The sequence below is a fragment of the Phalacrocorax carbo genome, chromosome 5 (assembly GCF_963921805.1).
Source record: "Phalacrocorax carbo chromosome 5, bPhaCar2.1, whole genome shotgun sequence".
Classification (NCBI taxonomy): domain Eukaryota; kingdom Metazoa; phylum Chordata; class Aves; order Suliformes; family Phalacrocoracidae; genus Phalacrocorax; species Phalacrocorax carbo.
Genome location: NC_087517.1, coordinates 55629701 through 55656074, shown reverse-complemented (window position 1 = coordinate 55656074; position 26374 = coordinate 55629701). Strand labels below are relative to the sequence as shown.

The 26374-nt window shown below is 41.0% G+C and overlaps 2 protein-coding genes across 6 annotated transcripts in view; one reads left to right on the top strand and one right to left on the bottom strand.

Annotated features, from left to right (window-relative positions):
* The window catches only part of KCNC1 (potassium voltage-gated channel subfamily C member 1), a 133183-nt gene extending 128517 nt beyond the window's left edge, over positions 1 to 4666 (top strand). For both annotated transcript variants that reach the window (XM_064452590.1, XM_064452585.1), the window contains one exon: positions 2555 to 4666. In XM_064452590.1, coding sequence (XP_064308660.1) covers positions 2555 to 2736 — 182 coding nt within the window. In that variant the 3' untranslated portion in view covers positions 2737 to 4666. The remainder of the gene's footprint in view (positions 1 to 2554) is intronic.
* Positions 1 to 26374, bottom strand: part of SERGEF (secretion regulating guanine nucleotide exchange factor) — a 165574-nt gene that overhangs the window by 14136 nt on the left and 125064 nt on the right. The gene's annotated exons all lie outside the window — the stretch shown is intronic.

Sequence of the window (26374 nt, the reverse complement as noted above, 5' to 3'; positions counted from 1 at the left end):
CAGGCTACAAACAGTCTGCTTCTAAACCAGCCTGTGCCCTGGAGGCTTATCACTGAAATCTTTAAAAGCTTGTCTCTTTTCTGCTTATCCTCTCTCACTCTTCCAACCACACAAACAAAGAGAAGTTGGCTTTAAAGACAGTCCAACTATCTTGAAGCCAAGCTATTCATCAGACAGCTTCACATTTTATGGATCCATTAAAATGTTTTAGTACAGCTCTATTGTATAGGCTCTGTGCTCTTAGCAATACTCTAAAATACCTCAATTTTTTTTTTTTTTAAACTGAAATTAGTGTTACTCTACAAACTGTTATAGACAAAGTTACAGTAGGCAAGAGATCAGCTCGGGGCAAGTCAAATGACTTCAGACAGCATCAAGGCTGGACCACAAACAAAATTCAGGTGTCTCAGCTATCCCCCCTTGACTATTCAGGAGCATTCAAAACCTCACAAGGAAAAATGTAACACTACACAAAAGGAGATTTAGACCATACTTCTCCCAGTGAGTTACAAAACACAGTGAATAAGTTTTCCTTTTTTTTCAGGACATCTGGCAATCCAGGGTGTCATGTAAAATAAAAGGAAAGAAATACCCTTCTAAACTTTTGTATTTTTGTTAGCAACAATTCTGTCATCAGCATGAAAGATTTGCAATTTTAGAATACAAGAAAGAGGGTTGATACCAATTGTTTTCTGCAGAAAAACATGGAAACATATTAGTAACTAAAAGGGAAGTCTAAGCATTCTGCAAAATCTTATTAAAGGCAAAGTTTGGTTAAGTAGAATATAAAATGACATGATCCCAAGACATTATATGGCACCTCCAAAAGCAGAAAACAACTAAGAGATTCATATAGTGCCAGTTTTATTATGGAGCTACATTTATACCCACATATTCAAAGAGCAAGCTGTCATGTGCTCCAGGGAGCCCATCCAATTGCTGCTGGAGTTGCTCAGGACCACAACCCTCAGAAATGCACGTCTGACTTTACAGTGAGTAACTGGATAAAAATCACAGGCATTGCAGTGCTAACACAATATACAGATAGGAAACAACATACATTTTTGATATTAAGTACAAAGTCATGGTGCTAAAGGCATGCTGATTCTGAAGTTAGTCTCCAGTCAACAGTCTGTCCTCATTCCACTTTTACATCATTAGTAGCTTACCCCAGGCAGCAGATTTAGACTACTCAGTCCCCTCTCCTCAGCAGTGGTTTTACACAAGTGAAAAATCAGATTACTTCAGGTCATGCATCTGTGGTTCATCCTGGTACCTGAAAAGAACAACTTCCAATGGCCTCAAACAGCTACTCATAACAAATGCATGAAGCCTGCATGATATGGGCTTCTCTCACTTGATGCTCTAAACTAATATCTTATGTGAATTATTATTTTTACAGCAGAAGCACTGTCTTCTTAGTCAGACCTTCTCTCTGCCTATACTTGTATATTGTGTAATACAGCAGGGACTTCAAACTGGGTCAGGGCCTCAAGGCCAAATGTCAAAATATCCAATTACAATATACAACTAACTGTTGAAGAGAGTCAGAAAATCAGCTTGAGTATACAAGATGCCTAGTACAGCTTAGGGAGCCATGGTGGTATGTGGAGTACTGTAAAATGGAGCAATAAGGCTACACATCTCCTAAAAAATTAACTTAATTTTGGGGGAAGTCTAATTTCTAGTTTCTCCTTCAATATGAGTATCTAACCCACAAATGGCAAACAGAAGAGCATTACAGAGCACATCTCATCTTTTCTGTCCTCATTTCCATAGCGTACGAATAGCCAAGGGTTACAAAATGGGAAAGGGAAAGAATCACATTTATGATAATATAATCTCTGAGCGTGCAGTGAAGGGCAATATAGCACATCTGACACAGCCTGAAAACTGTATACGGGGAAAGAGTCCAACGCACAGCAATGCAGAGAAGTAAAGATACAGAATGGCACTTACCAAAAAAAGCCTTAGCAGTTTCATATAAACATGCTGTGCATTTTTCTATGCACTGTTTTAAGTGTCAGGCAAGTAACTGAGCCCGTTCACTAGAGGTAGTGCTATCTTGCTAATACACAATGACAACAGAAATTTTGTTCTGTTCTCACAGGGCACTTCAAAGCAGGAGCTGAACGGCTCACCGCACATCCACGTTATGTCAGAGAAGCCGTGGTTTAGATTACCATTCAGGCTAGTTTATGATGGATTTCATTTTTTCCTTCTCAGTTATGCATCGTGATTTTGAAGACAAAAATGTGAGGAAGAAATACACAAAACTATATCCTAGGATGTAATAACAACATATTTGCAACTACAGATTTCTTGGGCCACTGCACCTTTACAGTTTCCGTGGCAAAACTGAAGTCCTGTAAGATGGAGAAGTTTGCTTTGCTGTGTGTAGGTAGCAAGGAGAGACATCTATTGCAAGGATTAACCATTCACATTTCTGTTTCCACAGGGAAACAGAAATGGTACTTATTACGACTAAAGTTTAAGGGTACTGCACAAGGTTTTCCTTTTGGTTTACTCAAACATGTCAATTCCTTCCCAACAGGAAAGCATCTCCAGCTCAACACAGAACAAAACCTGGGCTTACGACTTTGTGCAAGACTGAACGTATCTGGTCCACTGACAATACATGAGGATTATATCATACATGAAGCAGCTGCAGTGCAGAGAGGATTAAGCATTAAAGATGCTTTTTTTTACACCTGTAGAAGACAAGAAAATCTTTAAATTTTGTTCTCTCAAGTACAGGACAAAAACACCTGACAGAAATTAGTTAACTGAGAATTTGTCTTGCGGCTCTGAACGTGACACTAACGTCTGCTCCATCAGAGTATCAGTCATGGCAGAGAGTGACATTCATTCAGAACTTACATCCCTGCCTCTTAAAATGACAGGCAGTAAACGTGTCACAGTGCTTTAACTTTGCATGACCAGGACTAGACAATCATGATCTCGTCGCAGAGCCAGAGACTACAGTCCTATGACCCTCTGTATGATCAGATACAGAACATACAGAAAATATTTTCTACTAAGTGCTTAGTAAGAGGTCATCCATGCAAAATAAAATGGATGAAGCAGTATGACAAAGCACATCTATAAGGGCACAAGTCATTCATGTGTCCCATAGGTCATTCAAGTGCCATGGCCATTTGCACCCGTATCCTGGGTATAAAGCATTACCATTTCAAATTTCACATACTTTAAACTGATATAAATGATTATACAAAGAAAAGGAGGGATATTTTCAATTCATTCTGACCTAGAACATTACATCCTAGAATTGAAGGCCATCTTCAGCACAGGCCTAGGAAAAGTAATAAATGATAAAATGTTCAGTGATGAATGCAGAAATGAGAATCTGACAAACCCTTCAAACTGTATTACAGTACTATATGTAGCTTTCAAAGCACTAAGCAAATTCGAGAGCAGGAGACAGTACAGATGGCAAGATGAGCAGCAGCATGCAGGTGAAATGGTGCTTCCTTCTACTTTGTTGGCTGAAGTCAGAAACAAGAGACCCCACTGGGGTCTCAGGAACACTCTCCTCAAGAAAAGAGCAGCTAGGTTGGAAAAGAATATTTTGGAAATGCTTTGGTGCTTAACATGTTTTAGCAACTTTTTGTATCATACATTGGTCTATTTACAACTACGTAGTTTTAAGGTGATCATGCAGACCAGGCCATATATGGCTGTGAGTCCGTGGCAGCTTATAAAAAGTACTTATGATACAAGAGGTAACAAGATATTCCATATGGTCGTATTTACCTACAATTTCTTCTATCTGACTGCTATTCTCTTCCCCTGAAGGGCTGTTTGCACTGAACAAAAGTGAGCATTCTGAGGTTTATCTCTGAAGATGTCCTTTTCTGGAGAACACAATTCTCTAATTCAGAACCAGAAAGTGAAATGTGTGAACCTTCCATATGAACATCTTCTGTAAAATAGCTTTGTGTTAATTGGGCTTTAGTTTGGACTTTCTCCCTTTCATTCTTCCTTATCAACTGCAAGGCTGCATTTTGGTCAAGTTTCAAGACACATGATATGAATGTGCATTACTGTTGAGTGAAGTCTAAAAAACCTGCTTGTTCATATTAAACAAGTGAGGACTTCTTTCCCATGCCTAGAAAGTAATCTGAGGTAAAGTCCGGAAGTCATAAGCTAAAGTGTTAGAAATGCAGAGAGAAAAATCAAGGAAACAAGTGGTCATTGATTTTCTCAGTTTCCTTCTTACTGATTGAACTAGCAGATTTTTTCACAGCTACGTAAACATTGCCTCAGAACAAAAGTAGTTGCAACTCAGCAGTGAAGTTATTAGGATGCCTTACTTTGCAAAGTTTCAAGCTGTAATCTTAGCATAACACAACGGCTCAGATGATGGCTCCCCTGCAAACATCACAGTGCAGTTTTACCAGTGACAGCACTGTAGTACATGTGCACCTGTGAGAGCTTTAAAATACCTTGCCTGATACAAACTATAGCATAGCTGTAGTCAGAGAGAGTTCAGGATGAACTAACCCTCCCTTCTGAGCAGGATTTGTGGATTACGTTTCTTCTGTGCTGCAACTGTTGTACTTGAGTTAACCTTCTTGTATCTGGTTCAAGTGTGCCTATACCACACTGTACTGTAGTGCAAGCGCACATCTAATAAAACTCCTATGGGTCACGTGCCTTGTCTGTCTCAGTTTTTCTGCCTATTGTTATAGGGATCCTTATACTTGCCGCTGTGTTGGGGTCTAAATGAGGTAACTCAATGTCTACTCAGATACAACAATGGTTGGGTCATTTGAGCACCTAGAAAAAAAGCAAAAAGTAAATGACTTGGCAACATCATTGCTGTCACTTAAAAACCATCATTCCCCTCTATCTCGTATAACATAGTTCTGTGAACTAATAGCATCCCTTTCAAAGAAGAAAATAGATAGTTGACAGAGCTGTGACAAAAGATGAAAGCAAGCAAAAAACAAAATAAAAAAAAAAATCCCACTATTCAGACTTCAAACACAGAACTCAGAGGTGTTTACTTCAAGTGCATACACCAAAGGCAAGTCACATTTTCTCAAAGGGACAGGTGAAACACTGTTTTTACTTGAGGTTGGCTCTGCAGGTCTGGACTTGTGTTAACTTTCAATTGCAAGTGGAACAGCAGCTGAACACTGAAGAAAAACACTTCAAAAACCCAAACCCCAAACAAATTGCAAAGTAATGCCACCACAAACTGCACCCTCAGTGCCATCCATATGGCTAAGCCATTTCTCTGACATCAGAGAGGGTTTTCAGGGTCTACTGTAAAGCAGAACCCAAGTGTTCTAGCTCTTTCCATTTCTTAAGGGTTAGGAAAAGGTCAGAAACTTTAGCCATATCACCCAGTCAAGAAACTTATTCAAAGTAATGAGCCAAATAATGTTTACCAGAGGGGAGACACAAATTTTCTTTCCTTTCCCAGGTAACCAGGGAAGACCAGGATCACCAGGATCTTAGGAATAACACCTTTATTTTTAAGCTGTACTTTTAGAGCAATATTTTATATTTTAGTAAGTATTCTGGGAAAAAATAAGCAAATGGTCAATATTGGATATAAAAGTAGTAGTGAGAGAATAGGCTTTGTCAGGTATAATTAAAAAACATAAGAATTGAAAATGGTCATGAAGAGAATCAAAGCAGACAGCTTCAAAAAAAAGAAGTGCCCAGAAGGCAGGATTGGATCTGTTTCTCCAAACATCAGCTCAAAATCATACATGACTGTTGAGTGAAGTCTGGAGGAATTGCTTGTTGATATTAAGCAAAGGAAGAGTTCTGCCATCAGTATCTGTTAAGAACAAAGACTAGTTTTCTTAGATGAAAACAGATTTTGACATACTTCTCTAGTGCAGAACAGATATTCTGGGCAAGATGTAAAGCACAACTTGCTAACTTTTGACTTTTTATATCTGTATGACAAATTTCACTCTATTTTCCTTTACTTTTATTCACTAAACTATTTAATTACAAACCCATAATTCTTGTTGTAAAAAAGAAAAAAAAAAAAGCTGTTCAGTTTCAATACTGAGCTGGCAAAACCTGAGCATTTCAAGCAACACACAGGGCTAAAGAGACCCTAGTCCTGAAGTGGAATGGAGTACATACTAGTGTGCAAGCACACCTTTTACCAACTCAGGCCATTTAGTTGGGGAATAACCCTGCTGCAGCATGGCCTCTCCACATTTCTACCTTCAGCCTCCTCTGTGGGTCAGATGTCCATACATTTGCACTTCACACAACTCTTGCCTAATCTTCCCTAGAGATGAGCAAGACTGGGAAAGAAATGCAGGCAGAATTTGGGATGCCACTGGGTGCTAAGTGGCAACATTTGAGTCATTCTGTTTATGAAAGGCAAACAATGTTTCTGCTGCATAGGGTTCAAGGTACATTTTGGGGACAGCTCACCACTTTGCCTCCATCAGTATAAGATGCACCTAAATTCTGAATTGGGGCAGCTCCTTGAGGAGAGGGAACATATCAAGTCAGTCCTTGAAAGAAGACAAGCACAAAAGAGTGTCCTGAGATTAAAATCTCCTGTAATTAATACTGCAGTGATGTTTTCTGAACGTTTCTGCTCTAGTACGTTTTTTCTGGACCATGGCAAAATAGCCAGAGTGAAAACAAAATTCATGCATCAGGTGGAGAGATCTGAGATTGGAAAGTAAAATCTGGCACAGTGACAGGAAGAACAGCTGATGGGCAGAGGGATTCAGAGGCACCATGCCAGCTCCAGAAGGTCAGAGGACCATAATGGACAACGCAAGCTGTGTCCCTGAGATGCCATTTGGTGCTACCCCATCTGATCCTCTGCATAACCTCAGGGAAAAGAGGAAACTAGCTGGAATCAAGACAGTAATATCTGGCACCATTTTGGAAGGAACACATCTGCAAGAGACCTAGGATAACAAAATATTCTTCAGAATTAAAAAAAAAAAACAAAACAAAACCAATAAAACCAAGACAAAAACAAAAGCAAAACAAAAAACCAACCAACCAACCCACCCTGAAAGAATATTTGACCAAATTAAGAATTCAAGAGCTTTGTTCTCCTTGCTTTGGAGGAAGCAGAAGCACTGTAAATACTGGAAATATGCAGTCTCCTTCATGCATTAGCCTCACTGTTCCTTCCTGTGTCCATGCATAAAGCCAGCTTCTTCCACCTTATAGCTGGCGCTAGGCTAATCACAGAGCAGGTTCAGCACTAGAAAGCAACCTAGAAAGAAAGCTAGGCAGAAAAGAATTATTTAGAATTTAAGCCATGTTTGGCACAGGGCCAAGATACCTTTGTTCTTCAAGACCACTTACTAAAAGAACTGTCTCTACTCATGGGTGAGCCAAAATGCCATTCTCTTGACTCTGGAGGCTTCTTAAATCTACCCAGTAATAGATGAAACAAAAATAAGAATTTTAAGTGTCCAGTCAACTTTGCAGAACTGACTCATGTTCCCAAATCAAACACTTAAAAATGCTATCTCTCCCTAAATGAGAGCCTCTTTTTTTTTTTTCCTGGTGATTGTCAACATTTTAAAGCTCTCCATTAACTTTTGATATGAAAAGGTTAAAAACAAAGAACGTAATCTCTATTTTAAAATACTACAAAGGATACAAGAACAAACCAGGTCAAGGTATTTTAGGATGATCACAGTCACCCATTGTCTTTATAAATTTACTGTCCAAAAAAAGATAGTAAAAAGATTTACAACACAACTGGCAACACTACACTTAACATACATGTTTGTAAAATATTGGTATGTACATACACACACACAGACATGTATTCTACAGAAAACTTACATATAATTATGGATCTTGCATAGACAAAAAGAGGAGACGTACCTAGTATAGGTAGACGTATGAAGCAGCCAGCACCTTGGCTGTTGCCAGAGAAAGTAGAGTTAGGTCTAAATTGTAAAAAACTGTTTTCAACAGTGAAGTGACATAACTTTGGAACTAAAATATGCACTGCCCATTTGCCACTGCTTCATTACCCACTCGAATCTCACTCCCTCACCTCTCATAGCCAGTAATGCCCACCTCAGGCCTGGCAATCTTTTGCAGAAATCTGCTTAACAGATTTCATGCTTTTGGACCTTGCATTAGTAGCAATGCATGACACAATTTCTTTTCCTGCACACACCCTTCTGCAGATGATCACTATTGATTTGGAATACCTCAGTTTCTGGAACTGGGATTCAATTTGCCTAAGCCCAAAACACCTATGACGCATCTACTTACATGTATGTACATATGTATGCACGTATCCGTCCTTCACCTGGGCAGCTAACTCTCATCATACTCAAGTGACAAACAGGCACTTCAAGAGTGAGGTTCATCTCATCCAAGGCAGATACCTGAAGTCAAACAAATCCTCTATCACCCTTTTACCCATCTCCTCCTCTCCACTGCCTGCACACATCTGACTAGCTCAGACATAGTTTACAGTTAAAACAGACAAATATTGCCCTAGCTGCCCAGCCCAAGCTCCTTTACAAACTTGTCAGAAGACACTGAGCCTTATGAAAAATCCGACACTTTAAGACAAAATCAGAAGCCCACTGAGATTAAGTGTCCCCAAAATCTTTAAACAATTTTGCTAATACAGATGTAAACTAATTTTCCAAAATGTCATGTATACACAGACAACTCAAAACGTTGTCCAGTTAACAAAACCTTCTATAGCATGACAATCAGAACTGCATTAGGCACCACTTCAGTAAACACCATGTTCTTTACACTTTTACTGCATCTTTGGTATCCAGTTGGTTCAAATATTCACTACAAGAAAAGAAAAGCAGCAAAGTCTTGATTCAAAGGCATTTAAGTTGTGTAAGATTAAATTTAAAGGAAACTTCATAAGTTCTTTCAGCTACCTGATGGGTTAAATTTGTTCACAATTTCTGTATGAGAATGCCTATTACTATGCAGGAAAAACATTACACTTCAGTAATTTCTTAGGAAGAAGGAATTACTTTTATATCTAAGTAGTAGCTCTTTCTTGTTCAGAACTGTCTTTAAATCCCTGTGTTGAAACATGGTTCCATTAATTTCAGCAGCTCTGATTTTCAACACCACCTCTTCTAGCCAATGTGTTGTCCAGAAAAGTTGCTGATGGAACCGTTTACTTTCCAGCATGAAAGGCTATCCTTTTCAAAAATTTCTTAGGAGATCCTTCTAGTTAATTAGACTACAGATCCTACACCACTTTACATCATTCCTTTTTTAATTAGGTTGTGGGGGTCTTTTCACAGAATCACAGAATGGTAGGGGTTGGAAGGGACCTCTGGAGATCATCTTGCCCAACCCCCCTGCTTGAGCAGGGACACCTTGAGCAGGGGGGACAGGAATGCATCGAGGCAGGTTTTGAATGTCTCCAGGAAAGGAGACTCCACAACCCCCCTGGGCAGCCTGTTCCACTGCTCTGGCACCCTCACAGGAAAGAAGATGTTTCTCATATTGAGGTGGAACTTCCTGTGTTCCAACTTGTGCCCGTTGCCCCTTGTCCTGTCATTGGGCACTATTGAAAAGAGCCTAGTCCCATCATCCTGACACCCTCTGTTTAGGTATTTATAGGTATTGATAAGATCCCGCCTCAGTCTTTGCTTGTCCAGGCTGAACAAACCCAAGCCTTTCCTCACAAGAGAGATGCTCCAGTCCCCTGATCATCTTGGTAGCTCTCCACTGGACTTGCTCAAGGAGTTCCACATCCTTCTTAAACTCAGGGGGCCCAAAACTGGACACAGTACTCCAAACGTGGTCTTGACAGGGCAGGGTAGAGGGGGAGGATAACCTCTCTTGATCTGCTGGCCACACTCCATTTAATGCAGCCCAGGACACTGTTGGCCTTCTTGGGCACAAGGGCACACTGCTGGCCATTGGTCAACTTGTTGTCCACCAGCACTCCCAGGTCCTTCTCAACAGAGCCACTTTCCAGTAGGTCAAGCCCCCAGCCTGTGCTGGTGCGTGGGGTTGTTCCTCCCCAGGTGCAGGACCTTGCACTTGCTCTTGTTGCATTTCATCAGGTTCCCCTCGGCCCAGCTCTCCAGCCTGTCCAGGTCTCACTGGATGGCAGCACAGCCTTCTGGTGTGTCATCAGCGAACTTGCTGAGGTTACGCTCTGTCCCATCACCCAGGTCATTGATGAATATGTTGAACAGGACTGGACCCAGCACAGACCCCTGGGGAACACCACTAGTGACAGGCCTCCACCCAGACTCTGCCCCGCTGATCATGACCCTCTGAGTTCTGTTGTTGAGCCTGTTCTCTGTCCACCTCACTGTCCACTCATGCAACCCACACTTCCTTAGCTTGCCTGTGAGGATGCTACGGGAGATAGTGTTGAATGCCTTACTGAAGTCAAGATAGACAACATCCACTGCTCTCCCTTCATTGACCCAGCCAGTCATGCCATCATAGAAGGCTATCCGGCTGGTCAGGCACGATCTTCCCTTGGTGAATCCATGTTGACTGTTTCTGATAACCTTCTTGTCCTCTGCATGCCTGGAGATGACCTCCAGGATGAACTGCTCCATCACCTTTCCAGGGACGGAGGTGAGGCTGACAGGCCTATGGTTTCCCAGGTCCTCCTTCTTGCCCTTTTTCAAGATTGGGGTGACATTTGCTTTCCTCCAGTCCTTGGGCACCTCTCCTGTCCTCCACGACCTTTCAAAGATGATGGAGAGTGGCTCAGCAGGAACAGCCGACGGCTCCCTCGGCACTTGCGGGTACATCCCATCAGGGCCCATAGATTTGCGAGGATCCAGTTTGCATAGGTGGTCCCTGACCCAATCCTTCTCAACCGATGGTAAGTCTCCCTTTCTCCCGATTTGTCCTCTCTTCTCTGGTGGCTGAGATGCCTGAGGGCCAGCCTTAGCAAAGAAGGCATTCAGTAACTCTGCCTTCTCTGCATCCTGCGTCACCAGGGCCCGTTCCTTCATCGGTGGGCCCACTGTAGCCCCAGTCTTCCTTTTATTGCTGATGTATTTAAAGAAGCCGTTCTTGTTATCTTTGACATGCCTTGCCAGATTTAATTCCAAGTGGGCCTTGGCCTTCCTCATTGCATCTCCGCATACCCTGACAACATTCCTGTATTCCTCCAAAGTGGCCAGTCCCTTTTTTCCACATACTGTGAACCTCCCTTTTGCATTTGAGTTTCTCTAGAAGCTCTTTGCCTGACGACTTCCTCCTGGGGATGCACCGATCTTGAGCTCAGAGAAAGTGGTCATTGAGTACTGTCCAGCAATCTTGGACCCCCCTGCTTTCCAGAGCCCTAGCCCATGGGATTCCTCCTAGCAGGTCTATGAAGAGGCCAAAGTTGGCCCTCTTGAAGTCCAAGGTTGTAACCCAACTCATAGTCCTGCTTCTACCTTGCAGTATTCTAAACTCGACCATCTCATGGTCACTGCAGCCAAGGCTACCCCCAACTCTCACATCCTCAACCAGCCCTTCCTTGTTTGTTAGGATAACATCAAGCAGCACGTCTCGCCTCATTGGCTCCTCCACCACGTGCATCAAAAATTTGTCCTCAGTGCTCTGCAGGAACCTTCTGGATCATGCATGGCTCACTGTGTTGCTTTTCCAGCAAATATCAGGGTGGTTCAAGGCCCCCATGAGGACCAGGGCCTACAATTGCGAGGCTATTTCCAGCAGTCTGCAGAAGGCTTCATCAGTTTCCTCTTCTTGATCAGGTGGCCTGTAGCAAACACCCACAACGGTGTCAGCCGTATTTGGCTGTCCCTTAATTTTTGCCCAAAAGCTCTCAGCTTGTTCTCCTTCCACTCCAAGGCAGAGCTCAATGCATTCCAGTTGCTCCCTCACATAAAGAGCAACTCCCCTGCCTCACCTTGCTGGTCTGTCTTCCAGACAGATGGAGTCCATCCCTCCCTAGCAGCCTATGGCTGTTGAAGAACGTCCCGTTCTCATAAAAGTCAAAACCCTCACGTTGACACCAGCCACATAACAAGGAGTTGATTTTATTATTTGCCTATTTCTAGTCGCCCATTTTTCTCCAACAGGTAATACGGAGGAGAAGATAACTTGGGCACCAGTATTTTCCACTTGCTTTCCCAGAGCTTTATAGTCTTCCTTAGTTCTGCCCAGACTCTGGCTTGCTTTTGTTTGGTTGGGCTTTTTTGTTTGTTTTAGAAAGCTCCCAAAGCTCTTGCAGGCAGAAATATTTCTTGCTTTCTCTGCAAGAGATGCTTTTTGGATGTTTTTGCTACCAAGAAACTTTTGGGCTCTCCAGAGAACAATTAAACAATGACCACTTTGTATTCATTCCAAAGCATGATTCTACTTTTGAAGATTTCATTTGACTAACATGATACCAACAACAATTCTTCATCCACAAGGCAATGTAAGTCAAGTTCAGCCTTATGTCACCATGCGCTGGCTAGACCCAAGTCCCAGAAGGCACAAAAATTACTTAGCTGACAATGGGATTAGGTAGCTAATTCTCCTTCAGGCTGACTACATAGATGGTTTCAAAGCTGCTTCTCCAGCAGGTAATCAGCAAAGGTCTTAACAGGATTTAAGCAGTGAAGGCAAGCCTTGATGGGAACAGCAAGGTAACCAATTACTTCTCCTTGAAATGAGAAAAGAAGCTATGAGGAAAAAAGTTGAGTGCAAAAACCCAAGTTGTGACTAATTCCTCTGTTTCTAGCTATCAGTTTCCGTTACTAACATCTTGTTTCTCTTAGCCCTGTGACTCTAAACCTTCTCATTGTAGAGGGAGAATTACCTTCACAAGGCAAAAAAAGCCCTCTCCTACCGGGGCTCCAAAGGGATCTGGTCAGACCTTCCCTCCCAACAAATGGCAGAAATCATCACAAGAAGCAGCAGACAGCAGGGGACTAAATCTCCTGAGTGCTGCCTGCTTTAGTGGCCAAAGGCTACTCACAGACTCTGCTGTTTCTACATTTTCCAACCTCGTCCTGACTATTTTACCTATTTATATTGTTATCTGTTTAGGCCAGGGAACATCTTTAACTGCCGTCTCTACTACATGGTCTGACTTCACCTTGAGCCCATGGATGTTGTGTAATGAAAAGAAATAAGGAAAAATTCTAAAAACTGTTTTATTTAATCATCTATGGGATTAAATTCACGTTGCTCTGCAAGTCTGGAACTTAAGACAAAAATTTAATAAAAAGCCTGCAGTGAAGGAGTTATTGGGTCCTGGAATCTTGGCTCACCTGTATATTTAGAATGTACTTGAAATATGAACATTCAAATTTAATGTAAGATGAGACATCATGCACTTACTTAACTGTCCTTTCTCACATGGTGACTGATATGATATAAACCTGTCCTACTTTATTCAGTCGTAAAAAGAACTCAAGGAAGGGAATCGTGAAGGTAAAGATGACTTTTTATAGGCCTGCTTTACAGAGTGATTCCATAGGAAAATGCTCCTCAGTGCTTTTGTTTCCCCCTCTACAGACCAGGGACATTTGTCTATCCCAGGGAAGATTTTAAAAGACTATGGTTTATAGCAGTAATTCATACCAAATCCTTAAATTTATGGCCATATAGGAAATAGAAAAGAAAAGAGTATGTAGTGAAAGTAGAATTCAGTTAAGTAAGTTCAGTACAGAGAAGCCATGTTAAAAGCCATTTTAGGGTTCCTGAACGCATATGAGATCTGTTGAGACAAAAAGCTATTCCTAATAGTCAGTGTTGATTTCAACATTTCTGCCATACAGACCTGAGGATTAAGTAAAGCACTGAATTCTAGAGTCAGAACAGCAGCATTCTGTGAGCATTACATTTCTGTCTGTATGGAAGGGTAGGACTCCAAAGGCTTTAAAAGGCAACTTAGTCCCTCTTTTCCTGGAGCTGAGATACACTATGAACTGAAATTCTTTTTAGTTAATTTTGGTACTTATTTCTTTTCTTCCATTTTCTGCATCCAGCACCATTTTTTCCTCCAAAAAGATGTATTTTGTCCCCTTTCCATGCTGTCCTCACCCGTAAAACATTTCTGCAGACCTCAGCATGAAGACAGCGTTAGCTGCAAGAATATCAGAGCAATGTAGAATTTGCTCTGTACCTGCACACCAGTACTGTCTCTTTCAATCTTTCTCTGCCAATAAAGAATTTTATGGAATGCAGGTGGTTTATTTTCTGTGCAGGAGGCTAAAAGCTGCACCATGTAACTATAGCAACAATTACTGTGAAAGCTCTCGATTTTTATTGACATGCCTCATGTAACCTCATGGAAAAATTTATGCAAGTGGAGAAACAGAAAATTAAACATCCTGAAGGCCAAAGGAAAATATTGTGCTGATCTGCATCTTTATGCATCGCTTAAATACTTCCCCCATGGTAATTCGTTTCTTTTACTGTATAGTGGTAACATTAAAATAGCATTTTAAAATTCACAGTTTAAACAGTAATTTAAGCCTCCCCAATGCCAAGACAGAAGATATGCATGCAATCAGCTCAGAAAACACTGTAGCACATTGCTGCGTTTGACAAAGATTCATCACTGGGAAACTGACACTACACAAATGGAGAGAAGTAAGGCACACATTCTTTTCATAGAGAGTAATAAACATTTGCATAGGGATATACTGAATTATTCATCTCTTACAGACAAGACAAAAGATGCATCTTTCTAAAAGATTTCTCTATCCGAAGGATACACTTTTAAAAGGAGTTTCCTGTGCTCACAGCAGCGGAGAACTGTGTGAAAATGATACTGAGATGCTCTGTCCCAGTCTTAGAAACCTCTGACTTGATAGACAAGTCTGACTTTCCAGATCCAATAAAACAGTTTCAAGCTCGCAGCAAAATATGAATATGCTGCAGTCTGAAATGGCCTCAAGTATCCTCGAAAGTTACCAAGTCCCTTACATTGAGCTTGAAAATGCCACCTCTAAATGTGTTTCCAAGGACATGATCCACAGTGCTGGAAAATTGATCCTTGCTAATGGGCACCATTTATAGCCTTAACCTTTACTACATTACTTCAACTGTCTCCAACGGCTCAAAAAATACCAATCAAAAACACTTATAAAGATTTTAACAATAACCACCAGACCAAGAACTATTCCTGCTAAAATCTTGACCTTAATGACAAAATACATTTGCATGGTCACAGGAATAGCCAGTTTTGCAATCAATGAATCAGACCAAAATACTTCACTCCAGTTGCCAGTTATTTCTCATTTTCAGCTCTGCTGCCATGACTTATTTCTCTAAAAAAGCACAACAATCCCAACCACTTTTTTATTCTAATGATCACCCAAACAAAAATATTTAATAGCAAGGTTTAGGGAAAACTACCGAGCTGTTAACATAGCTCTTTTAAATCTAATACTCTTGCAGTACACAGTGCAATCTACGCTGCCTGGAAAGGATGAAAACGATGTGTTGCTATGGAAACAGGAAGGCACATGTTTAGGTTGCTCATCCCTGGAGGGCTGCCCCACCAATATCTTTAAAGTCTGCTAATAAAATTTTAATCAAGAATTAGAATAAAGTGATTTTCACCTCCAATTTGACTCCAGAATCTTGGTTCAGACATTGTCAAGCTCTTTTAATGTTCCCTGCATCCAACTATGCCCTACAACATTAAGAATGAATTTATGCACAAAAGAAAATGTCAACGTGAGCTTATCTAGTCCAGCTACTTAAACTGATTATTCCACTCAGCAATAGATACCAGCTTCCCAATTTAAAATCTTGTGCATATAAGAACGTGCTTTTTAATTTATTAATTGATGGCTACACCTCTCTGTTAAAAAAAAAAAAAAAAACACAACAAAAAAAACCACAAAACCTCCTACAAAACCAAAAAACCCTCCAAAATCCAACACATACACACCCCCAACCCCCAGAAAACACCACCACAAACACACACACACATTTAAAAATCCCAGAAAAACAAATCAACTCTTCAGTTATTACTGGCTTAAGGCCATCAATTGTGACAACTTCCCCAGTACTGGAGTTATCGCTCAACAAATGCCCTAGACATCTGCTATTTCCTAGAAATGATAGTTTCCATCTTACCATGATTTACCTGCAGACAGACTTTCCAAAACATTGGTGCTTACAAAGTAAAAATTTGTTTCCAGACAGCCAAACAGAAAACAGTCCAAGTTATTTGCAGGCAAACCTCCACTTGTTTAATGTTTATAATAGGAGAGAATTTGTCTCCAAACATGCAGCTGTCAATTATCTGTACAGTTAACTATGTCAGTACACCTATTTTTTATTACATTGGGAAATCAATAAGGAAGATTTTGTTAATGCTATTTACTAATCTATTAACTCATTCTTTATAAATAGCTAAGTTCAATGTTAAGAATATCAGAGTATGTTAATAAAAAGTTAACAAGCTTTGTGTTCTGGATCACAAAACAGTAAAGCAAAACTGGAAAGACAAGAAATCCATACTGTGAACAAAAGAGGTGCATAACAGATGTTTTTTTATGTTATCATACATTATAAATTACTCTTTTTTAAATTTCAATTTATTTCTATTAACGTATACAATATTCCTCTGTTTCAATATTCCTGGTAGAAAGACTCCAGTGGTCCATTCTGTCAGGAAGAAAACCAACTCCCATACCTACCAACCATGAATCTTCACTGCACCGAGATCTTGAACCAGAATATTAGAAATGCCAATATCTAAAGAGATATCAGTGACAACAGGAGCAATACATCCTTTAAAGAGGGCACACTTATCTGGTTTCACCTTCAGAGATGTAGAGTAGGGGTGATTTTCCCCACTCTGCTCCCAGAATACACCAGCACTTTCAAAGATGTGGCAGTCTCTCTATCTGCTGCTGTATCTGGGCTTGAAGTTTTCTAGAAAAACCCTGACACTGATGTCCTGTTCAACTGTACAAGATTACAGTGTTTGTTATTTTTAAATTAAACTTGAAATACACTGATTTCCTCAAAGAAGAGGACCAACAGCCTCATTTCTTTCTCCTGGCTTTGTAATTAATATGAAGACACAATTGCAGGCACAACTCTCCTCCAAACCAGGATCTCACTGTGTAGGCATTACGCAGTAGCTATATACATAGCTTCAGCTTGCAGCTGAAGTTGGAGATACTTCCATTTTTCATGAAAGCACTAAAGTATTTGAAAAAATCCAAAACCTTTTAGGACCAGCATTTCCAAAAAGATAGTAATTGCACTTTGCCCACCTTGGGAATGCTTAGCACATTCAGAAATCCATTTTTAAATTCTATTTTGTTTTTATAACAGAACACACAATATCAGATGTACGGTGAGTCAGGACAATTTACCTTATGAATCTTATTTAACCAGGTCTTATAAAAATGTATTCCAACAAAACTCTTCAGAATACATATTCAGTTCTTGATAGAATATATTTATCCAGAAACTGGAAGGAACTAAAATTGTTTTGATTTTGCATCCTAAATAGTTCTATTTTTGAACATAGACATATTTTTGATATATCACTGAAAAGTCAGCATTTTCAAGAGAATACAAAATGACAAAAAAGTTTTTTAAAAAAATTTGTTTTGTTTTGTTTTGTTTTGTTTAAAAAAAGCTACAATATTTTCCAGTTGCTTTCATTGTCAATGCACATGTTTCTTCCCCTAAGGTATCCACTGTGTTATTTAAAAGGATTTATTTGCTTACAGCTGAACAGATTATATTTACTCACATTACAAAACTGTCATATAACGCTGGCATTATTTAACCACCTTCTCTTAGAAGTCATCTTATACTGGGGACAGCAGGTCAGGACAGAGTCGCACGCTCTCTGGAAAGGCTCACACAGTATACACATATTGTTCCTTCTCCAACCACACACAAAAAAAACCCTGAAAACAATCATTATCCAGTTTTATCAGCAGGGTAAAAGACAACCAAATCTCTGTTTTTTTTTTCTAAATAAGTATGTTGATTTACCCCTTCAGCAATAAAAAGCAGGATCTCAGCAATACAGTTCCCCTTGGCTCAGAGGGTTAATAGGCAATGTTTCATTCCTGTTAGTTTTTAAGGGCTTAGCTGCTCCCCGAGCATCTGCACTGGCTACCAACTATTTTCACATGTCCTTCCATCCAGGCATATATCTCCTGAGTGTCAGTCACAGTTATGAATCACAAAATAAATGCTTCAGATGCAACAGCGCTAGCTCTGGCTTTCAACAGAAAATTTTGGAAACAAACAGCTTACGGAAACCAGAGAATGACACAGTGACATTTGGATTACAGTGCCCCCAGCCTCCTTTCCTCAGAAAGGTTCCTTTTAGTCATGATACTTTAGTTAATTCATATGGCTTTCACTGCCTAAAAACCAGCATGTAGCTTCACTGTTCTCTTTTTTTCCATGTCTGTATTTTCAACCCAATTTTGTTCAGAACTTTCATGGATTCCAGACAGGAACAGTCTCAGGACACAATTTAGGCTGGACCTCTGGAGATCACCTGCTCCAGCCCTCTGCTTGAGTGCTTCTTGCTAAGCTACTCCTATGCTTTGAAACTACTGCACTGCTGTGATACACTTTGCGCCCGGCACTGTATGCAGAGAAACTGTGGGTGCAGCTGGGTAATTTGAGGCAGCTTCATGTTTGCTCGTCTCAACCAAATTTCCCATTTTTCCAAACTCATACGATCTTGCTTTTCCTCCACTAGCACTTCTCTGCAGACAACAGTTCTCTTCCTTTGCTGAGAAACATAACGTGACTCTGCAAAAAATCCTATGCAGTAGCCAGCTCCCAAATTGTATCATTTTCAGAGAGGGTTGCATTTTCAACATTTTCTTTTTTCTTCTTCTTCTTCTTCTTTAAACAACTTTAAAAAGCACATACGAAGCTAATTTCTGCAGATGGAGTAAAATGTACCACGTGAACCAGGCAGACCGGCTTTCTCATTGGACACTGATGGGTTGCTATGATTCAGACATTATGCTTTAATATTTAAATTTCTACAAGCTAAAGATATACTGATATAAGAACAAACATCAGAAGGTTGATCTATTCTGAGATCCACCTCAGAAGAAGGTCGACAACACACTTTGAAATCATGTTCTGTCTACTGGAATTTGACAGATTTCAGTCACTTGAGTAAGAAAAGATTGCCAAAGGAGAACCCAACAGTACAGTGCAGCTTTCAAACGATCATGAGGAGACACTATACCGTAATTTCCTTTGTCCTTGGTGGAAAATGTAAGAAATAAATTGTTTTCTTTATAAACATTGGACCCCTTTGTCCTCATTTTTATTTTCGAAGTACTCTTTTTATACAGATTCATGTTTATTTACTGCTTGAATTTTGCAATAGTGTCATACCACTTAACTCCACCCAGGAGATTTTGGCAGACCTGGCAAACAGGGAGATTTCACAAGCTCCGTATAGCTCAGGGCATCAGAACCATGACGTTTGCATTTATTTTGAGGGTGGTTAATTTTCCTTTCTTTCTTAAGGAAAGAAACCTTTATGCTGATTCTGCTCTTAAACACTGCATCCTGAACAGTACAATGACTGGGGAAAACAAGATCTACAGTGTCAGCCACTTACATGTGTTCTCATGTAGCCACCATCTGTCTGGTAGTCCCAGAAGTCAGCAGCTCGTATCACAGAAAGCACTGTCATATTAAACACCCTGCTGACACAGAGCCCACTGCATGAAGGACCGAGCCCTCTAGCTGCTAAGCCTTCAGGTTATGCCCTCAAAATACACCAGCGAAGAATCACTAAAAGATAGTCCTTCAAGATCTCTTCCTTATTTGCCTTTTCGCAAATACAGGCTTACCACTGATGACAAAACTGCTGCCCTGTGGTCCCAACAGCCACCAGTAGAACTTAACTGAATAACAATGGCAAGAGCTGATCATTAGTAATTCAGAATCCACTTTCATATTATACAGCAAGAAAGCTACTGCACTTCACTGCTGACATAAGGGCTGGGTTGCCAGGGGGCTCCGACCAAACAGAGACCACCAGGGGAACAGTGCCATGTTTCTCCAAAGACCTGCCTTTTGCCAGGAGATCTTTCACTGCCTTGTGCACTGGTCTGCCCTCCAGGCATTGCTGCCCTTCCCCTAACTTTCCTTACTAAGGTAAATCCAAGCCTTGATCTTGGAACTGCTTTCAGGGCTACACAGAGAGCACAAAGAAACATAATCTGAGATGGCAAAACCCCGAGGAGATCAGACAACCCAAGGGTAGGCAGATAAATACAGGCACTGAAGGATTAGGGGCAGCCAGAGCAGCTTCACAATTAGACCTCCCTGGCTGGAGACAGACACGCACAGGACTGACAATGAGCAAGCGGAAGTTTAACAACATAATATCAGCTAAGAACAGCAGCAGGAGATGAGCAGGCTTTCTTCACACTGCAGGGGATTAGAGATAATTCAGAAAACAGAGACAGATTCAATTTAATATAGTAAATTAAAGGGAAACCAAGAGAAAAACTGGGGTCAATCTGGTAGGCACATGACATTCTCATTGACAAACGAGTAGACAACAAGATTTTTACATTGCAGAGGTCTCCAGAAATAAGCAGCACCCAGAAGCTCAGCAGATGGCCCTGAAAAAAATGGCCTGTTCGCTTCAGAGCCCCAGTGGGAGCTGAGCCCTTTCAAAATAACTGGAACAGTCTCTAGCTATCAAGCAACCACCAGCAAAAGAGGTGAACTTGCTTTCACAGCATTTCCTTTGGTTCATTCCAAGTTTTCCCTGCTCATTTGTGTACCTTCAATTAAAATACTTTTTTTTTTTTTTCCTAACTGGCCTTGCAGTTAGCAGGAGAGGAGGAAAAGAGTACAAACAAAAGCACGCAGTAATTCAGCCTCAGAAATGCATCTGAATCTGCAGCTCTAGGGCTCTGACAGAGTAGCACTGAAAAAGCCCACTGCTTCCCTTGACGTTCAAGGACAGTGGGGTACATCGGTTTGTGCATTTGTATTCCCTGCTACTGCATTGGCCTGGCCTTTCTCCTCGCTCCCCCAAGCACAGACATCATCTCATCATTGGAGAGATGACCTGTGAGCTAACTGCATTGCAGCCTGCATTGGCTGGGAACTGAGCCCGAGGTGAGGGAAACAACATGTAACAAAGCTACATGAACAACAGACATGTATAGCTCTTGACATGCCTGGATGTCAAGACATATACTCTCTCTGCTGCAGCAAGGACTCACCAACAGATGCATAATATTGCTGCAATCTCCAGAAATACCCTTTGTCTCTGCTATATATGTAGTACCAGAGTCCAGACTCATTTACTTGGGAAAAAAAAAACACCACAAAAACCCCAAAACCAAACAAAAAACCCCAAACCAAAAACCAATGAAGAGAGAGAAGTGGATGTATTGGTAGCAAAGTATTTCCTTGTGCCTACTGCAAATCTGGCATCTCTCACTGACCACAAATACAGAAAAGAAAGCATCTGGGAGACAGAAGATAAGACTTAGCTAACAGCCTAATTTTCGTTTGGAACTAAAGGGAGCCCTCATTGAGAAAAAAAGCAGAAGAGATAAATATAAGATCAGAGATGGTGAAAAGGCATTCATAAATGGCAAGAGGCAAAGGGGGGGAGGAAATCAATCACAAGTACAGACAAGATCAAACGGCATCATACCAGTAACAGCCATATTTCCTTGGGAAAAAAAAGCTGCAGGATGAAGAGGCAGCACGGCACCATGCTGTGAGGAGTGCTGCTCTCCGCACCCACTGCACAGGAGAGAGTTGTTCTTTCTCCATAGCAACAAGATACTTAAAAGCCAATCTGGAGACTGAAGACCAGCTTAAGAACAAAACACAACATGTATTGATTTATTATCTCTATTTTAAGCGTCAGCTGTGCAGTACACAGGATAGCATTTGTTTAGCCTGAGGAAGCATCTTCACGAAAAGCTCTTTTCTCCCATTATACTTCCGTGTCTCAGAACCAACCCTTGGTGTGAAGCAAACCTCAGCACTTACACATGCTCCCTCCTCTTAGGTAATGCCAAATGCATTAGGCACAAACACACCTTGTGGCAGGCTGAGGTGCTCACAGCTGAAGCCCACGGGCTGCTGCCTTTTGCAGGGATTGCAGGAAGGCATCAATACCTCCCAACTCTTCTCACAGGACTCTGGGAGGGTGGGAGTTGCAGCCTTTTGCTCCCCCCCTCCAAAACCAACCATAAAATAATAATAATTTAAAAAACCCTGAAACTTGCTGTTCAGTAGTTACCAACTTAAGTCACTGTTTACAAGGGCTTGGGATATGCTCATATCCTGTCCTTGAAGTCTGCTTACACCTGCCTGGATGCAGCTCTGCTCAGGTACCTGAATGACTTCAATAAAGTCATTATGCTGACGGCAGCGGCAGAGCTCTGGAAACATTACAGACCTCATCTCCTCCTCAAAGGCACCAATGGAGCCTGCACAGCAAATTCCAGAATGCACCAGGATTATTTAAGAATCTCATTAAGTTTTGGGTGAAAGGATTGTACTGAAAATGCTGCAGAACAGCTAGGCCTGGCCTTGGTTTAGCTTAGCTTCCTATGGAAGGGGGCAATTGAAAAAAAAACAACCCCCTCAAAAAACCCCACCACTATCAAGTCACAGTTCCTTAACCACAAATATCACAGCATGTTTTGGTAGTTAATTATTCCAAACAGTTAAAACTCTATCTTTACGTGCCAGCTCCAAACAAGAATCTTTGAATGAATACTTTTGATTTAAAAACCAGTATTTTTCAATCAGCCAATCCTTAGCCACTGTATTTATTAGAAAAAAAACCCAAACAACAACTTAGGATCTTGATTTTTTTCATTTCCTTGTGTTAATTTTTAAGCCACTGACTTTACCCTTACTTTTGATAAGAATTACTTTATCTGACTAGGAAAGATTTCTGAAAGAGCTTCATAGAAAGGATAAGAGTAATTTTCAACTGCATAGATTATGAAGTAGAAAGAAAAGTATGAACCAGCTTGTCCTCCTAAAAACACATTTGCTAACCAAAGTGTTTCCTATACAATTAGTTACAGATGCAGAAATATTTCTTTTAATAAGTAATTTCAAAGGTTGCCAGAAGAAAATCTCTGTGAAATGCATACAAAGTTGTTCTGTTTTCTTCTGCATAGGTTACCTTACTGAACGCAAAACGGAGTTATCCAAAGAGCTTTTCAGGAGCTTAGGAAGCAACATAGTTGAAATATATGGCTTTTTTTTTTTTTTTTTTTTTTTTTGACAACCAGAGTGGAAAATACATTTATGGGTCCTTAGCTCAGACCTTCTGGTAGCCCTAGAAAAGCACTGTTTACCATGAAGCCAAGTTTTACCCCAGCTATGGAAAATTTTCTTTCATCAGAGACACAGAGATACTCAACCCAACCCCCATTCCTATGTTCTAAAGCACCCTTCTACATGCAAACAGGCCTGAAGATAACCCTTAACCCCTCAAGTCTACTTCAAAATGCTGTGGGACTGCAATGCAGAGAGCAGCAGGAAACCCTGCTGAGCTGCCCTGGAGGGGCTCTGTTACGCTGTCGGCAGCCGGCAGTTCCTGTATGTGGCCAGTTACACACACTGCTCCATCCCACCATTTGCATTACAGCTGAAAGGTGACAGGACATTGCACCCACAAGGAACCCCAGAACACAGCTCATTACACACCAAAGTCCTGATCAGATCTTGAGGCACATTCTTAATAAAAGGAGTCTGCAAGACTCTTCATGATCCTTGCCTCTGCCAGCATCGCCTCTGCCTTGTGAGACTTCAGCCTCAGCCAACCTCCCATCTCTCCCACCTCTCCCACCACTGAGCCAGGTTGGTGGTCGCACTGTGATCAGACAAGGTGTTTAGCGGTGCACCCTCTCAACGGTGATGTCACTCATGCACGGGTTTCCAGCACAGAACAGAAAATCACAAGGCACAGGCTGTAAATCACAAGGGCTTAGAGTCTTTCCATCTTAGGAAGTTTAATTATCCTGATGATGTTATCTTAATTAAATGCTAGTTAATCTAAGTTTATATTTAAGCCTGAAATGTGAATATATTTTTAAAACTCTTGATGATAGCAAATCTGAAGAGACAGAGGAAGGAAAGGAAAAATACCAGAGAAAGTAGGTTTGGTTGAATTTGATAAATGCAACCATATTTCTAAATACAGACAATTGCAGCTCAGGTGTTTCCTCATTTAGGGTTGTCTAGGTGAATCAGATTTCTAAGGGGAAATGGGGGGGTCTCCAACAAAATTTGAAAGCAGACAAGCAAAACATGAAAGGTAAAATTGACAGTAAGAGAAAAAAAACCAAACAAACCCCAACCCATCAAGTCAGAGGTTACCAGAGAATCTTTGAAGAGTCCTGCTGTGTGCATAGTTATTTACACTTTTCTGGCTCACAGAAAACAGTGGTGGTCCTGTAAAAATTTTACAGCAATCTAGCAAGGTGCCATGCATACAAGCCAGAAGGCAGCTTGAGAGAGTTAATGGGGAATGATAACCTTTCCAAAGAAGACAAAAACCAGCTAGCCATTTAAGAAATTGTTTCTTCGAGGGCAAGGGAAATTTAACATGGACAGACAGCACAAAGAAAAACTGAAAACCAGAAGGCTCCAGCTGTAACTGAATAAAGAGAACTCTATTAAGAAATGGCATTGGCAGTGTTTGGTGTTACCAGGCTTCTCTTTTGTTATTCTATACACCCTGACAATGCCTTTAAATCCCTGGTGTGGGGCATACAAGGACTGCTTTCCACCCTTGCCTGCTCATCAGACAGCACCCAGAACACGGGCTCTGCCCTGTGACCTTCATGCTCACCACCTTGCAGAGCAGCTAACAAGCCCTACATGGGAGCACACCTTCCCCTGCCTCGTAGAGGAAGACAGGACCACACTCAGAAGTCCCGTATGTAAGCAGCACTGCTCTGGAGAGAGCATGCAATCAAGGCTGGCTGAAAAGGTAACATAACCCACTTATCTATCCTGACCCTTACACAACACAACACACTCCCGCCCTCAGGCCTCACGCTGCCCTCCCAGTGGCCAATGGGCACAAGCAGTGAGGACTTCCATACTCCTCCATCACCGTTCTTATTTGTTTCCTGCATGACTCCCTTAAAATTGAGAGATTTTTTTTTTTTGTCCTTTATATCCAAAGGATTTAGCTGGAGCGATTACCATCAAATATTATTACAAGGTGTGGTAAAATACAACCATACTGCCCTCTTCCTGGCAGGCTGATTTCTACCTGAACACCTACGTTTTGCGACCAACATGCTGAACTTTGACTCCCCACTACTTGCCACGAAGGCAGGTAGGCTCTTCATGGGTTCCTTTCCTTCTAAGTAGAGCTAGGAAGACTCCATACCCTCACATGCCTATCAGTAATCTGCACTAAGAGCTTTGCACGGTAACATCCTGCATCACTCTAAATTGAATTCCAGCCTTCCAATCAGAGAACCAAATGCACCTATGACCTTTGCAAGCAATTAAATCTATTGCCCTTGCTGACTTTAGGAATTTTTCCAGGAGTTGAATCTAAAGAATTTAGTAATTACTTCTGTTGGCCTTTGTTCTGCTATGAGCTTGAGTTTCACTTTCAATGTGTGTCAGAATCAGTTACCAAAAAAAGAAGTCTCCCTCAAAAAGAGATTCAGTAAAACCAATCACTCTCCTGCTTTTTTCCTTTTGGCAGCACAGAACAGTCTTTACAAAACTAAGATCTGGCCTCTGTGACCTCTGCACTCCCTGGGCCTTTGTCAATCTTGTTTGCTAGCTTCCTTATTCTTATTTTAGACAGGCTTGGGTTTGCCTTTGGATTTTAAGGAAAGGATTTATCTACATATACAGATTGTTTTCAAGTAGAAAATTCCTTGAATCTAATCTACAAAAAATAATTCTACAATATTTCATATTTTTCAACAAACCAGGCACTCAGGAACATGTTACCAACTCACAGCTGCTACGTACACACAGAACTGTGATGTGGCACAGAGAAAGTGGGCAAGATAACGAGGGACGTATTTTTTCCTTGGATAAACTGTTCTGAATCTGAGCTAGAAAAAGTTAGACTTCACACTGAAGTACCCAAAGAAGTGCACTTAATGCTTATACAAATCCTGCAACCAAAGTTGGCAACTAAGGGTTTGCAAACACAAGTACCATTCCAAAATGAAAACCAGAAAAGGGGGATTCATATGCTGGAAAATCATGAATATTATCTCTTTATGGGCCATTGGAAATATTACCTCACCTATAAATACACCAGTTACATTAGCCTGTGAAACTAACTGAAACTGAAAGGAAGAAAAGCTGTTGTCCTCCAAGTGTATCATATTAGTAAGCAAGCCACATTGGGAGTGGAAACCATTCAATTTAATAAACAAAAGGACAGTCCTCTGTCTTCACTAATGTCTTT